The sequence below is a fragment of the Panthera tigris genome, chromosome A3 (genome assembly GCF_018350195.1).
Source record: "Panthera tigris isolate Pti1 chromosome A3, P.tigris_Pti1_mat1.1, whole genome shotgun sequence".
NCBI classification, from domain to species: domain Eukaryota; kingdom Metazoa; phylum Chordata; class Mammalia; order Carnivora; family Felidae; genus Panthera; species Panthera tigris.
The window spans coordinates 63,214,661-63,228,414 of NC_056662.1; the positions used below are offsets into that span (position 1 = coordinate 63,214,661).

Below are 13,754 nucleotides of genomic sequence, written 5' to 3' on the forward strand. Positions count from 1 at the left end.
ACGTGACAGTCTCAAATATGTGCCTATTTCATGTTTTGTTTCAGGTGGCCTTGGGGAGACTGGATGGGTGCCCAGTGTGTACACTCAAGTGGACTTCCAAGTCTTGCCAGGAGCCCGGGATCCTATTCAACAAAGCTGGGCCCCTCTGAAGATGCCCAGTGATACTTTTTAATGTTAAAATTAGACAAATAATTGCCTATTTTTCTTAAATGTGCTTTTAAAACATACTCTGAAGCTAAGTCAATTATTTATATCATGATTACCTGATATTTAGGATTACTGTCTTTGAGCCAAAGACTTAGTTGACAACACTACAAATATCTAAATGACTTAAATACAACATAGTCAGATTAAACTTATTACCATAGCTTTTCATGATAGAAGTGTATGCTTCTTCCTTTTCAATTAATTCAGGAATCAATTCTAATAAAGAATTCAGAGTTGATGCCTAGGAAATTAAATACAGGAAATGTTACCACAGCTCAAAAGAAGAGTGAAATAAAACACTGGTATACGTACATTATATCAGAGAATCTTCACAACAGTTAGAACAGAACTGCCTATTCAATTTAATAAACTTTTTTCCCTTCTAGTGTATCTTAGTATTTTATTGCTGATTGGATAACTGACAGCCAAACATTTTTCAAAAGTTAATGCAATTCCACTTACACTTCTATAAATTGTTTTCTAAAATATCATAAAGACTGCTTGCTTCTTTTGTCAACTAGTAACCTTACCAAGAAATTACGAAATCCTAAAGAGCAGAAACAGATATCAACGATGTCTCAAGGTGCCAAGATTTTTAAACAAAATGTGAAGAATTCAGTCCTTCTGAGTTTTCATGCTTTGAATATAAACAGAGCATTTCCAGATATCCCTGGAATGTTTACTTGGTTACTTTCAGAGGTATCTAGACACGCCAGTGGGTTTGGTTCCTATAGTGAAGACAGACCTGCCATACTCTAGTGAGTAACCAAACACATTCCAATATTGCTGGATAAACCAAGGATGGATTTTATACATGACCTGGCTTAATTATTCTACTGTCAAACAGGCAGACACTGTAACTGGAATTTTTAAAAATCCTAATTCACTTTTTACATGTTTTCTCAACCTATATATCTGGACCTGCATCCTTCCAGGACTTCCTGCAATTTAAAGTCTCCTGGGAGGAACGTCCTCAACAGGTGTTTTACTGTACATTTCCTGTCCATCTTCCAAGCAAGGCAGTAGGTACTTGGCATGTGGGCGCAGACCTGTGTGTAGAGCGACAAATGCCTTTTAGATTCCTTATACTTTTTAATCCACAAATTAAAAAAAAAAAGTCTCTTTGAAAGGAAAAAGAGCAACCAATAAGTACTTCTGAAAAGCTGTTTGCTGTAAATAAATATGAGTAAGAGATAAAAAGTGCAACTGGGTAAATTAAAAACACCCCAAAACCAGTGTGTTAGCATGAGGGAAATTAAGGAGAACTAGACAGACTCTCAAACTAGAAACCTAAATGTTTTGCATAAAACAAACATTACAACTGGCACTTGGTTTAAAACTTTGTATGTGCCCAAATAAACTGACAATGAGGTTTATGTTGCTTCAGAGGTAAAATCAGACCTACAAATATTTTTTGGAACTGTACTTTTATTTTTTTTCACATCAAAAATAGGACTTGGCTTTGTTTTGTACACACATACACACACGTAGCTTTTTAGTGTGAATGAGGTAACCACACAAATTGAGAACATTAATTTGTGGCACGTGCCAGTTTTAAAGCCAAGTGGCTCATCTACCTGACGGCTTGGACCTGAGAAATGGCTGGCATAGCCACCAGCACAGAGACACTCTGCAGGAGGACAGCTCCCTCTGTAGGGCTTCCCCACTGTTAAATGGACCAAGTGACCTAAGCAACAGGATTTTTATCTTCCTTTCTAGGGCCCTGTCTTTCTTCTTCTTTTATTTTTAAAAGTCATCTCTGCTTATAATGAGGGGCTCAAACTTACAACCCTGAGATCAAGACTCGCACGCTCCATCGACTGAGCCAGCTGGGTGCCCCTGTAAGGGCCCTTTCTTGAGGCTCTTCACACACAACTACGTGAACGGGCGATTCACTGCATGAACGTGTTTTGCATTTCCAGGACAAAAGGAGCCTGGACTGACTCTGTCTCAGTATCTAAAAAAGTGAACAAGTATAGACAAGCAAAATCTTTGGTCTCTGTAGTGTTTTTATGTAAGGCACTGAACCAACAAGCTCTTCTGTGAAACTCAGGTCCCCGAACAAGACTGGCTTCTAGCCTCCCTGACTGGCCAGCAAATCCCGCACAGTACCTTTCCTGGTTTCCGAGAACTCCTAACGCAGAACACCAAGAAAATTGCAGTTTGTTCAGCAATCGCGCCGCATCTCTAAAAATTGAAACGTTATTCAGTAAGCGAAGGTTTTTGATAAACAAGGAGACCAAGGTGAATATTTCCAATTAACAAAGTTCACAATAATACAGTAATGTGTCATTACCAACAGGAAGGCCTAATTGTCAACCACTTTTTTTAAGGCAAGAAAAAGAAAACAAACTCCAGCTATGCCAAGCTTTTGTGAGTGGAGTGCTGTCCTTGGCACCGCGAGTATGAAGTTTGTTTAAAAAGAAAAGGGAAAAATTAAACCGATGCTTCAACAACCACAGAATAAGGTTTAGGACTGCAAAGAAAGAGGGGAAAAAAGAAGCACTATTCCTCTCCAATTATTCTGCCAAGCATTCACAAGTGAGCTAGGGATCATAAGGTTAATTATACATTTAATAAGGTGTCAGGGAGATAACTGCTCGTTTCTTTATAAAAATTAAAATGTACAAAGCAAGTTCTCTTTAAAGTATAATTACCTACACTTATGCATACAAAAGGACTGATTTCAATCTCTCTATTTTATAAAAGGCTTTCATTGCAACAGACAGCCAGCGCTTGAGAAAGAGACAAAAGTTAAACTCAAAAAAAAAAAGTTTATATGACAGACCAGAGAAATCAAGTGTCTATCCCATCTTAGATGCTATAGTAAAATCAAATATGGCAAGACAATATTTTAGTTTACACTCATCACAGATGTCATTCTCTTAAGTTTCTAAGAGCACACTGTTCTTTCAAAGCTTTAAGACATTGTCAATACTAAAACGAATAGTCTAAAAAGAACTTTTGCGGACACACAGAGCATTTACATTATAAACTGATGTTTTCGACATCTGTGAACAAAATATTCTTCACCGCGGCAAGAATAATCTTTTACTGTTTGACAAGCAGGTAAAGGACAGGTGAAGGGTTTATCATCCAAAGCGTCTGTCTGCTGAAGGGGTTGACAACGAAGAGACTGTGGCCGATGTCTCAACGCACAGCTGCCACCAAGAGCCCTGCAGAGGCCGCCGTGTGAGTGCGGCTCCGAGGGCACAGGCACCCACCTCACCCACTGGCCGCTGTGCATGCTAAGAGCCAGGGCGATGATGGCTCAGGACAAGCTGGCAGATAAAACAGCAAGTGCCACTTTCTGAAGAACTATCAAAATAGTGTGTTGAAATGGAGTGAATACTATCACATGTATAATTAGAGACACGTAACTCCCCCGGTAGGTACACTTAGATATGTACAGATACGTACACGCAAAGATAAAGCTTTAGAGTTTATTTCTTTTAGGTGGAACTTTTAACACTAAAGGCAGCAAGACAAAACCACGAAAAGATTCCTGAAATCCCTATGTATGATCAACTGCCTTTGCTGTTTAGTTTAAAAAAAAAAAAAAAAAAAAAAAAAAAGGCGGGGAAGGGGAGAGGAGAAAAAAGTAACCAAACCAAACAAGAACATTCCCAATTAACTAGAATTTCTCTCTGTCCAGGAACAAAAAGTAAAAACAAACAAACAAACAAAAAAAAAACAAAAAAAAACCCAAAAAAAACAACCTCAGAGGCACATGCCAATTTCCACCTTTTGCAAAACTGTTCACACAGGAATTTCTCAAGAACTCCTTTTAAAAATGGCTTGGGTTCTGTTGTCAAACTAGCTGAACTTCAAGGATTAAAACTAGGGCTCCAGCACAGGGGTACGGTTTCCCCTTCCCCATCTACCACTTAATATGTTTCGCATCTCGTAAAAATGGAATGGAATATAGTACTACTTACTATCAGAAATTGGTCCCAGGCCTCAATTTGACACAGGGAGTCTACACAAACACTGCTGTTGGAGGGATCACGGTGACTGTTTGACTGCCACCTGCTGGGAAGGGCTCCCCAGCGGTGCCTGTTTGTGTACATTGCCAGTGGCAGCTCCGATCACCCACCGTTCTGTCGGCACTTGGCACAGCTTTATATTTAGTGCTGTTAAAATGGCATGAATGCAGTTGTCTCCTTCCCTGAAGATTGCTAATTTAACTGCAAGTGCGGGCCACAGAGACCTGCATTTGTCATTTAATGTGTCTGTGACACACAAGTGAATAGAAAGCAAATTCAACTCTTAATAAACCTTGAATAAGGCACTGAGAATGTTTGAGTATTCAAGTGAGAAGCTGTACTTGAAAAGCAAACATTTCCTACTTTTTGTTTGCAAACTGTGTTGCCATGGTGATGCAGTCTTTAGAGCATTAGAGAAATTAAAGTAGGAAATCAAAGGAAGGGCTTTGCATTACCTATCTGCACAAAAGCATTTGTCTTTAAATCGTTCAGCAAAACACATCTTCCCTCACTCCCCCTGAAATCGAAGGGCAGTTCTAGTCCAGTCTGGCATCTTTCAAACCAACAACCTCCCGCTTACAAGCCAGTCTTTGTCATGTGACCTGGATCCACAGTGAATTTAAATGTACTAGCAGCACTATGCTCTATTTCCAGTATGCTACCCTATACTTAGGTCTAGTAATTTCTCAGTTTATTTCCCATAAGCCACAAGCCCCACTGTCCAGATGTGGCGACTCGTTACCTGTAGGAGAGCTCTGGCGTCATCCACTTTGCCTGAATCCAGAAGCTGAAGGAAAAGATCAGTGACAGGTTTGTAAACTGCAAACTGATTGGCCAGTCTCTCTGCCATGATGCTTACTGAAAAAATAACAGGTAAGAAAACTCTTTTGTTTAAACTGTAGTATAACTCATCCACCAAAGAAATCTGGTCCAGCCTCACCAGAGAGAAAATGTGCTTCTGTGTTCTTTTAGCAAGAACAGCTCACTTACTCTTTTCAACTGCTGGTTCCAACTGCTCCTCTATTACTTTTCTGAATAAGTATGTCAAGCCAAAGTACTGGGGTTTCACGGTTTCATTTCCAGAAGTAAGCATATTTTCAATGTTTTCAATTGCAACATCTATGTTATTGCTGTCAAAGAGTAAAACAAATTATTAAAGAAGTATTTGCTTTTGTATTAATCTTGTAGGCAGTTTCAGTATAAGAACTTAAGAGATTGACACATACAAATACTTTAGGAAAAAGTGAAAACAGATTTACAACTAACCAGATAAAAACCACTAGGCAAAGCTGAACTCCACTTTTAGGTCACAAAAGCAATCGCTAGGCAGTTTATGCTACAATAATCGAAGTAGTTGCTTATTGTAAAACACTGCCCTAGAGACAAGATCAAACAGCTAATCAATGACAGTCCCTTAAGAAATAGTTTACCTTAAATATCTAATTTGATTTTGTAGCTCTTTGGGTATCAAATGAAAACTTGTTTAAGTGCTCTAACTTCAGCTTTCTGATCTACAACTGCTTCCTGCTGCATGAGGTGAAGATAATAATTGCATAACACCTCAGGATTCTTCAAGCTGCTGCTGAGGTCTTCGAAGGGCTATCTGCATGTCTTTCAACCAGTCACATCAATTTGTTTTTGTCAGGTATCATACATTTGAAAAATAATTAATTTATACTAAGATTCTCAGAAAAAAGTACCTCTACACTCAAAAAAAAAAAAAATCAATTACATGGCCCTATTTAACAAGTTATGATAAAAAATGATCTGTATGACTATCTTTTTGGCCAAGGTACTCCTAACTGATACTTTACAGTCATGATATGGTACTCAGAATCCAAATAATCAATTTTTTGTTGGAATTCTTACCTAAAACATAAGAACCCTCTAATAAAAATGAACACCCTGTTACAGTAAGTTTTTCTCATGGGTTTCAGTGAGATAGTTCCTTAATAGTGAATAAAATCACATTCTCTACATCATATAAAACTGTGTTTAATATGGTAGCATTTTAAAATTCATCCAGATCTTACTTGGAAAGTTTCCTTGATCTTCTAACCTAAAATAATCACATTCTCTTATTAAGGGAAAATTCAAAGTTCTATCTGGCAGGGGGTGGGAACCATTTTAAAAGGAAAAAACAAAACAAAACACAGCTTTTCTGCCCAAAGAAATAGAAACAAACAAAAGACCCTGCAAAAACAAACATTATATTTTGATTATCGCAACCCATCAACTGTATGTGAGATTAACTACTCAAGAACAAAGCACGCAGAGTGTCGATTCCATAATTATCCCATGAATCTTTAACTTAGGCAACGTACTTTGCTAGAGACGTTAATAAAAATCAAGTTCTGATTTACTGCTACAGTGGCATGCATGTCTCCATAAGGAATCTAGAGGTGATGGTAAAAGAACCACCTCTAAACACCTCGCTTCCTATGCGTGTGTGCTGACAGCAGGGATGGGAAGGACGGTGGGGGAAACAGAAATGCCTGTTTTTAACAAGCTTGCTTGTCCCTCCGCACTCACAATGTTCTAGCAGAGTGTCACCCTCAGTGTTGCTGACAATCACATGAACTCATTTTTCACGTTTGTAATAGTGTTTCAACACAAGGGCCTGGCATGCACATGAAGAAAGTTACCGCCATGGAGAAAGTTTCACAATTTTGAAAAATTTGATAAATGTCATTCGTTGGTCTAATTTAAAGCTAAAACACATTTTGTAACACATAATTATTCCCTAATAGTTCGAGGACAATCAGCAACTGACATCAATATTTCCTCTGTGTTGATATGGCTTCTAATAGCCTAAGAAAAGTTTTTAAAGGTGGTATTTGAGATAATGCTCCTTCTAGTATCCAGTGAAAGAAAAGAAACTTGAAAATACTCACTTCTTTATTTGTGCCAAAGCAATGTTATTGATGAAAACCATATTTGAAAGTCCAATTGAATCTTCAAGTCCATTTACCATCTTCTGAATCTCCTGTATACTTTCTACATCACCCTTCAAGGCACATGCCTGAATAAGGCGGGTCACTGCTATCCTAGAAGGTGTTTGCTCCAGATCTAAGGCGGTTTTTAGCGTTTTTAGAGCCTCTACAACAGAAAAGCAGGCGACAGAGTTCTTCTTTTATGAACCGTACTGACTAATGCATTTTGAAAACCAGCTTTTAGATATGAGTACCAAATGGCTACACACAAAAAGCTATGAATAATTTATTCTAGATTACAGAAAACATTAATACTTTATGAGAAACCTAAAAAAAATAATGATCTATTTGGCTATCTATAAAATATCAGAGGCCAGAGAAATTTCTTCTTTAAATCTCAGAGAAAACACAAATGTTACTGACAGAACATGGGTTCCCTTCAGGGATAACATTTAGTGACCAATTTTAAGGAAACTGACAAGTTCAGAAAAATAGAAATAATTTTAAAAATTAAAGAGTCTCCATAAATACTGTAACTTCTACCACATTCATACTTTACCAGATTTTATTACATTCAAACATTACCTGCTTATCCAAATCTAATATCCCAAAGATTCATCTTTGGAAACAATGTCTCTCTCTAAATAGGAGCGATTACACAGAAGCAGCCAAACTAGAACATTCAACTTCCACACTAACAAATTCATTTTAAATGACTGAACACTTGGTAGATACAGAAAATAAAGATCATCAGATTCCCATGGATATAGCCACAGGTTTTTTTTTTTAAGTATCATACTTGTAAGTACTTGATTACGGATAAATACGAAATATCTTGATTTACTGACTCATGTGCCAGTGTAGCGAAATCATTACATTAAAGTAAAGTGGTAGACTGGGGGGAAAATTTAACACTTAGCCTAACAATCACTACTGCTATCAAGAAAAACTTCACGGCTTTTTAGAATTAAAGCAATGTAACCTAGAAAAAATGGAGACTCTGAAGGCAGCTTCCAAATGAGAACAAACCTATCTTTTACAGAAGAATGAGGGAAAGGGAATAACTAAACAGTCTATTAAAAGTGCTAAAATAAAAAAAAAATACGCTCAGTGTTTATTATTGAGGAAACCATTTTTAACTACTACAAACAAAAAATCCAAATCCGTGATTCTCAAATGGGAAAAATAGGTACTTCAAAAGGCACATTCTCTAATATTTTGTAAATACACATGTATAACTAGGAAACAAAATGTTATTGATATTGTTTTAATAATATAATCTATGAAACAAGCTTGATAAAATCTTCTTTAACTGGTAATCACACATAGATAATCAACTTAAAAATATTCTTTTAACTAAGAATACAGGCTGCTAGGGAGGATCTTCCCACGACTGGATCAAAACAGTACCAAAAACAAGATAACAATAGTGTTGAGCATTTACTACACGTAGACACAATAGTCAGCAGCTACAATCACAACTACCCTTCTGAAGTAAGTACCAATTTTATAAGTGAGAAACTGAGACAACAGAGTTTAAATAATTTGCCCAAGGTCATATTGCTAGACAGCAACCCAAGAATCCAACACCCCTACACCTGCATCTACGGGTGCATGTGTGAGTGCGAGAGAAGGACTGGGACAACAGACCATTTTATGTCCACTCAAAGGGAGCATGGGACCTTAGAACCTAAATCAAATTCCCAGAACAGGAATTGCCTTCCATATAGTTTAGGACCCAAGAGACACTCAAACGGTACCCATCCACACTCTCTCCCTGAGTCCTTTTCACAGTCTCCTTAATTTACTAGTAACACTGATTATATTGCCAAGATGCCATATAAATCAGCTATTAATATTCCAGAACAGTATATGCTTACAAAATTAGATTAAGATTGAACTGGCTTTATTTTTCTGCTTTAGATGGCATTGAGAAAAAGAAACCTGAAAAAGAGAAGGGAATTTTAAAAACTGGGAGCCCTAGTCAGCCATGGAGCAAGATAAGGAGATGGGGACTGTACCAACACCATTGCCATCCTTGCCGACGACCACGGGACTCTAACAACAGGTTAGCCGACGGCGACGGTGGCATGGGGGGGTGGAGGCGGGAGTGTGGCAGGGCTCCCACTCTCGGCCAACTTCCTGCTGAACTGAACAACTGAGAGGAGTAGATAGGAAATCACATCGTAAAGTTTCTTGTAGTTTTCATAGGGTATCTAATATACAAGCGAAGGACAGTAGTCAAGTTAAAAAAATTCAGTTCAGGGGCGCCTGGGTGGCGCAGTCGGTTAAGCGTCCGACTTCAGCCAGGTCACGATCTCACGGTCTGTGGGTTCGAGCCCCGCGTCAGGCTCTGGGCTGATGGCTCGGAGCCTGGAGCCTGTTTCCGATTCTGTGTCTCCCTCTCTCTCTGCCCCTCCCCCGTTCATGCTCTGTCTCTCTCTGTCCCAAAAATAAAATAAAAAACGTTGAAAAAAAAAAATTAAAAAAAAAAAAATTCAGTTCAGATTCAGCTCAAAAACTAACCCCTCAAAATTAAAAAAATGTTGTGTCTTTATCTCCATGTCTACAGAAATATTTATATGGGGAGCAAGTTTACAATGTTTTAAAACTCTTTTTCATTCTACATTAAATGTCAACTTGACAAAAAGCCTTTTTTTTTTTTTTTTACATTGAAAATGAAATGACAGCTTTAAAGTTTTAGTAACAAGCCCTGTCCAAAAGGACTGTCTAGATGGGCTGGCCCTGCCTGTGGAGTGCTGCGATAGAAATTTTGCAAAAGAGAAAAATCATCATTTACCTACTCTGTCCTAATCAATGAGAAGACCTCTAAAGACCAGCGTATTTAAATATTACAGGCCAACATTAAAGATGCACAATTAACAACTTTCTCTCAGGCATGGGAAATTATTTTATAAACGTGCAAGTGAAGAATCACATCATTACTACAGAGCGAGGAAGAAAGGAGACACCATACTGAACAGTGAGAGTTTTTTCAACGTTCCTTAAAGATTTCCTAAGTGGGTTTTGTTAGATTGGAAAACTGTGGTTTTAATGGTTTTACTGTACTGACTAAAATTCAAACGTAAAGCCTGAGAGAGGACGCTTACCTACATTTAAGAGAGTCATCGTTTTCCTCCTGGGGAGCTCACTCATAAGATCTCCAGATCCAAATCCATCCACAAATACCCTCTACCAAACAAACAGCCCCCTTTCCAGTCTTCCCCAAAGTCCTCTCCGCAGCTTTCTGGGGTTATTTTCTTAACGTTAATTTAAAAACACTAAACGCTAAACTCCAAACACTGTATTTTATTGCTGTTGGTATTATGAACTATTGAAAAAGTATTAGATTAAGTTTTAAAAATCAATATTATAATCATTTGGTGCACAACCCCACACATTTAACACTCAATTTAACTCATTTGCTATCTCACACACAACCAACACAATATGCAAGAAACAACTGCTGGGAATTGTTTCAGATGCTCTAAAGTATGTTAATTTCCAAAGCAAAATGACTTGTGCTGTGAATTTTAACGCACTTGAAAGCCTGTACTTTCTCTCGTTCTGGAACACAAATTTTGCATGTCTGAAGAGCTGTGATTCATCTTAAGAAAACCCATCTTGTGTTAAATGGAATGGAAACTGGACTAAGTGGTCAAATGACAAGTACATTCATATTCAAGCTGTATTATAAATGCATGTACAGTAATTTACGTCTCTCAGCTACCACAAAAGGCTCTTGATAAGCAGGTAATTTGCTAAATGGACTCCTTTATCCAAGTATTCGAAGGGCGTTACAAGAAAAATCTGCAGAGGCATTAATGTGACGTAAAGGTCAAGCATTGTGACATACCTTTCAAATAATCCCGCCTAACTTGCGTTATGATGAGGAGGCTGTTGGCAGCATCGTTCAGTGTGAAGCCCTTGATGTGGGTCTCAGCGCTAAAAGAAGCAGACATTTAGAAAGGAATTACTGACATGCTTCTGATACGATAATAAATGGTTGAGCACCAAGGTGAAATTATAAAAACTACTGTTCGTATGTTAAAAATATTGCTGCAAAATATCGACCTGGAGACAGCTTTTGTGTTATCCTGTCAATGGTTATAGAAGGATAATTTTTTTTTGCATTCTGACAGATGACAAAGTTGGAAATGAGCAACAAAAGAAACAAAGTACAAGATTTTTTTTAAACAATCGGTTCAGATTCTTGAATGCTGACATATTAGATGACTAAAATAACTGCATGCCCTGCATTGTTCGGCTGTATCCTAAGCTGGATACTTTTTCCTCTTTTTTCTACATTCACCATAATTATAAAATGTAAAACTATTCTTTCGGCAACAAAAATGAACATTTATTTCCAGCGCTGTATATTTTAAATATAAATGAAAGCATATTACTAACACCGTATCATTTGGTTGATTAATTTTCAAATTTCTGTCATCTAGATACATACAGGTTTTAAAGGTGAGCATACTGCACAACTAAATCCATCGTGACATTAAAATTGAAAATTTCACTCAACAATCTTGTCCCAGCCTTTTAATTTGGCAACCCCCCACCCCCAACTTTTTAAAACTCAAGAACAAAAATCGCTTGACTTCTGGCTAAAACCGACATGATTAAAAAACCCTAGCCTGGGATGATTTCTGTTTGCTACACTGTTTGCACATCTCCTGTGATGAAATTTCAGTACCCTTAATGCCCCCAAGGGTTCATCTCCCGATGAGGAAATCCCCACAGGTCACGAGGAGCAAAAGCAATCGCCGCCATTTGCCTTAGCAAGCTTGGTGCTGATCTTGCTGCCAACAACCTCAGCCTGTCGACGTGAACATCGAAGCTGAGCAGATTGCGAGAAAAGCAGGGTCACTCGTAAATTATTCTCGTCAATCCCAAGAAAATCCTCCAAAGACACGGTGACGTGCCCAGCCTCTCAGTCACTTCCAGCCTCTGAGATTCACCCCTGCAGTCCCCGGGCACAGGATTTTCTTATCCCCCCCACCCCCTGCCTGACCAATCCTCTTAATCCCACCAAAGCACCCATTGCTCAGTTTGACTTTTTTCCTTTGTCCCATCTGTCAAAGCTTTTAAGTCAACAACTCATGCATGAGACTATAAACTGCATAAAGGATTTACTTTCTCATTCTTTAGCATGATTAAATAAACAGAAGACACATTAAAATTAAGCTCACTTCTTAAGTCAACATTATTACATGTATTATACCATATTTACATGAAAATATTACCTAAAATTCATTGAGACCATGCGGTAACAAAACTTCCCTTTTAACTGACATTAAGAGTGAACTATCAACCTTTCAAAAACCTCAGAACACAGAACATTTTCTTTCAATAATTTCTTTCAATCTCAAGAAACTGCCTTTTCTATACAAATATGAAAGTGGGGATCAACAGAAAGAAACTCTCCTCAGTTCTATAATACACTGAGCATCTATATTTTACATATGTACAAACTGACCAATCACAATAAAAATATATTACAAACTGGCAAAAGGAAAAAAAAAAAACTACAAAAAGTTACTGGCAGAGATCTTTGTGTCGGACAATAAAAGTTTACTTCTGACCTATACTTTGGATCTTTCCTTTTATAAAAAAAAAAAAAAATCTAGTTCAGAGCCATCAAATCAAACTTCCTGTGATGATGGGAATATTCCTTATCCATGTTGTCCAGCACGGTCGTTAGCCACCAGCCACACGTGGTTATACGGCTACTGTGATGGAGGAATGGAAATGTCAATTTCCTAAAAACGCAGTTTAGTGTTATCAGAGATTTAAAACAGTATTTTATCTCCCTTACTGCTCTTTGGATAAGCACTTCTCCTCCCTTGAAAGCATTCATTATATCTAAATTTTTATTTTGAAACATGAGGAAGTGTAATTCTAACTAAAAATGAAAGAAAGTTGACTTCTTTAATTTTTTAAAGGCTGCTGTCACTGTTGAGGTGACATACTTTTGAGGTGCCATTATTTGTGGGGAAGGTTTAAATGACCTTCTGAAAATGAAGAAATCTCATTAGAGGTCAAGTAAATGCAACGTATCAGAGGGTACAGCAAGGGTACAGCAAAAAAGACTGCATTCTTTAGTTCACAGAGAAAACTGCTCTGAAGACTGGACAAGAGGCGTCATGCAGGTAAAGTAACAATAGGTTGCTATCTATGGACTGCCAATAACAGTGCCAAAATACATGGGGGCACTGCCACTTGCTCATTTGGTCACGCTACATCACAATAAAGAAGGCCATTTAAAAAAAGCAACCGTTCTTTTTTACTCAGAGCACTGGTACGAAACTGGAAGAAGTGATGACCTCATTAGAAACGTGAACTTCAACTACCATTTCTGAAGTTCCAGGCCAGAGTTATTTTCAAAACAACCCAATGTAGATCTAACCCAAGGTACAATTCTTCAGAGTTCGATATAACATCTCAGTTCAAGGGAAAGGATGTGCATCCAATCCCCAGATTAGGTGCTTATGGCATGGTAAGGCTTTGCATCTAGGATTCTCTTAGGTGCACCCAGCTGCATGTGGAAGGCAGCTACAAAATCCTCCTGGAAGGATAACACAGCTAAGATAAAAGTGCCCTCAGAGTACAGAAAGGCTTC

At 37.9% G+C, this 13,754-nt stretch overlaps 1 protein-coding gene across 1 annotated transcript in view; it reads right to left on the bottom strand.

The window, feature by feature from the left end:
• Positions 1-13,754, bottom strand: part of LRPPRC (leucine rich pentatricopeptide repeat containing) — a 111,855-nt gene that overhangs the window by 6,144 nt on the left and 91,957 nt on the right. The window contains exons 31-36 of the mRNA XM_007097885.2: positions 10,983-11,071; positions 7,088-7,292; positions 5,184-5,323; positions 4,936-5,051; positions 2,320-2,394; positions 364-448 (exon numbers count right to left, since the gene is read on the bottom strand). Of these exons, the coding sequence (XP_007097947.2) occupies positions 364-448; positions 2,320-2,394; positions 4,936-5,051; positions 5,184-5,323; positions 7,088-7,292; positions 10,983-11,071 (710 nt within the window). The remainder of the gene's footprint in view (positions 1-363; positions 449-2,319; positions 2,395-4,935; positions 5,052-5,183; positions 5,324-7,087; positions 7,293-10,982; positions 11,072-13,754) is intronic.